Source organism: Amblyomma americanum, chromosome 8, assembly GCF_052857255.1.
Source record: "Amblyomma americanum isolate KBUSLIRL-KWMA chromosome 8, ASM5285725v1, whole genome shotgun sequence".
Taxonomy (NCBI): domain Eukaryota; kingdom Metazoa; phylum Arthropoda; class Arachnida; order Ixodida; family Ixodidae; genus Amblyomma; species Amblyomma americanum.
In genome coordinates this window covers 88527008-88528194 of record NC_135504.1, presented here as the reverse complement: position 1 = coordinate 88528194, position 1187 = coordinate 88527008, and the positions used below count along the sequence as shown (strand labels likewise).

Sequence of the window (1187 nt, the reverse complement as noted above, 5' to 3'; positions counted from 1 at the left end):
TTTCTACGTCAGCCTCAAATTGACACCCACATTACTGATCATCCACGCAGTTCTTTAGTGATATAGCATATCAGTGTTTTTTTAGCTTCATGCCAACGATGTACCAGTTGAATAGAGTTATCAAAATTTTTATTGTGAACAAGTTCGTACGTGTTTTGAACCTAACCATGGAAGTTTTTTCGCCCGGCATAAATCCTCAAGAATTCCACATTTAACCCCTTTGCATGACAAGTTGTAGGACATTTTCAAGGCTCCGCTTGCCGTGAAGCCCTCCACCATCCACAGTGCGTTCTTGTGGCTAAGTCGTACACGAGGGGTAGTAGATCTGGTACTTGGGCGAAGTGCCGCAGTTCTCGTCGTAGATGAACTGGCAGCAGTCGTTCTCTTTGGTCAGCGAGCTCGCCCGCCGCCAGTAGGTACAACCGTAGCCTGCAAAGTTGCAGAATGCGAGGTGGATGGTCATTCTTTAGCTTGCGGTTATGCAGTAAAGCGGCTCCAAAGAAACTCGCTCCTTTTATTATCTCTTTGGTCCTACAGTTTAGCAAAAAGTGTACAAATTTGAGGCATTAAGCGGCATCCAAAAATTTACAAATTATCACAAAGTCCAGTTTTATTGTGAGTAAAGACCGACTACCAGAGTAGGCGCTGGCCGAGAGCCACAAAGTGAGGAGGAAAGTAGGTCCCTCTTTGACAAAAAATATACAACTAGATTTGTGGCAGAAGCTCGTAAACAAGGGTCGCGCCTGCATAAAATTGAAAGAATATATGAAAAACTAAAATCCCGGTGCGGCGTCCGTAACGCAGGTTGCCAGGTGATGGCACGCTCAGACGAGTTCTATATTTACCCAACACACTTAATCCGGAAGTGAACGAGGCTACGCTGACGTGCGAGTTTACTACGTGAAATTATTTTCGGTGGCAAGCGATTCGGTGCCAGCGCAGAATGCGCTGTCGTCGCTGAAGCAAGCATCAATGACCCTCAGCCAGTGGTAAATATCCTCTCTAGAGACGTCTCTTCCCTTCGGCCAGTCGGCGTGTTTATGACCTACGACAATTTTTTTGCCGGTGAAGCACTGTATGTGGCAACATTAAGTCAGTATCAACAGCGCGTTCTACTCACCGTTGGCAGCATAGCGATGTCTCAGGACGCTGCATGTCGAGCAGTCGGTGTATATCAGATAATACAT

The 1187-nt window shown here is 46.3% G+C and overlaps 1 protein-coding gene across 1 annotated transcript; it reads right to left on the bottom strand.

The window, feature by feature from the left end:
- Nucleotides 1-298: 298 nt before the first annotated feature.
- On the bottom strand, nt 299-1187 carry LOC144102591 (uncharacterized). The gene is made up of 2 exons (XM_077635819.1): nt 1121-1187; nt 299-429 (listed from the first exon to the last, which is right to left on the bottom strand). Exons 1-2 carry the CDS (start codon nt 1185-1187, stop codon nt 299-301), a joined length of 198 nt encoding a protein of 65 aa, XP_077491945.1.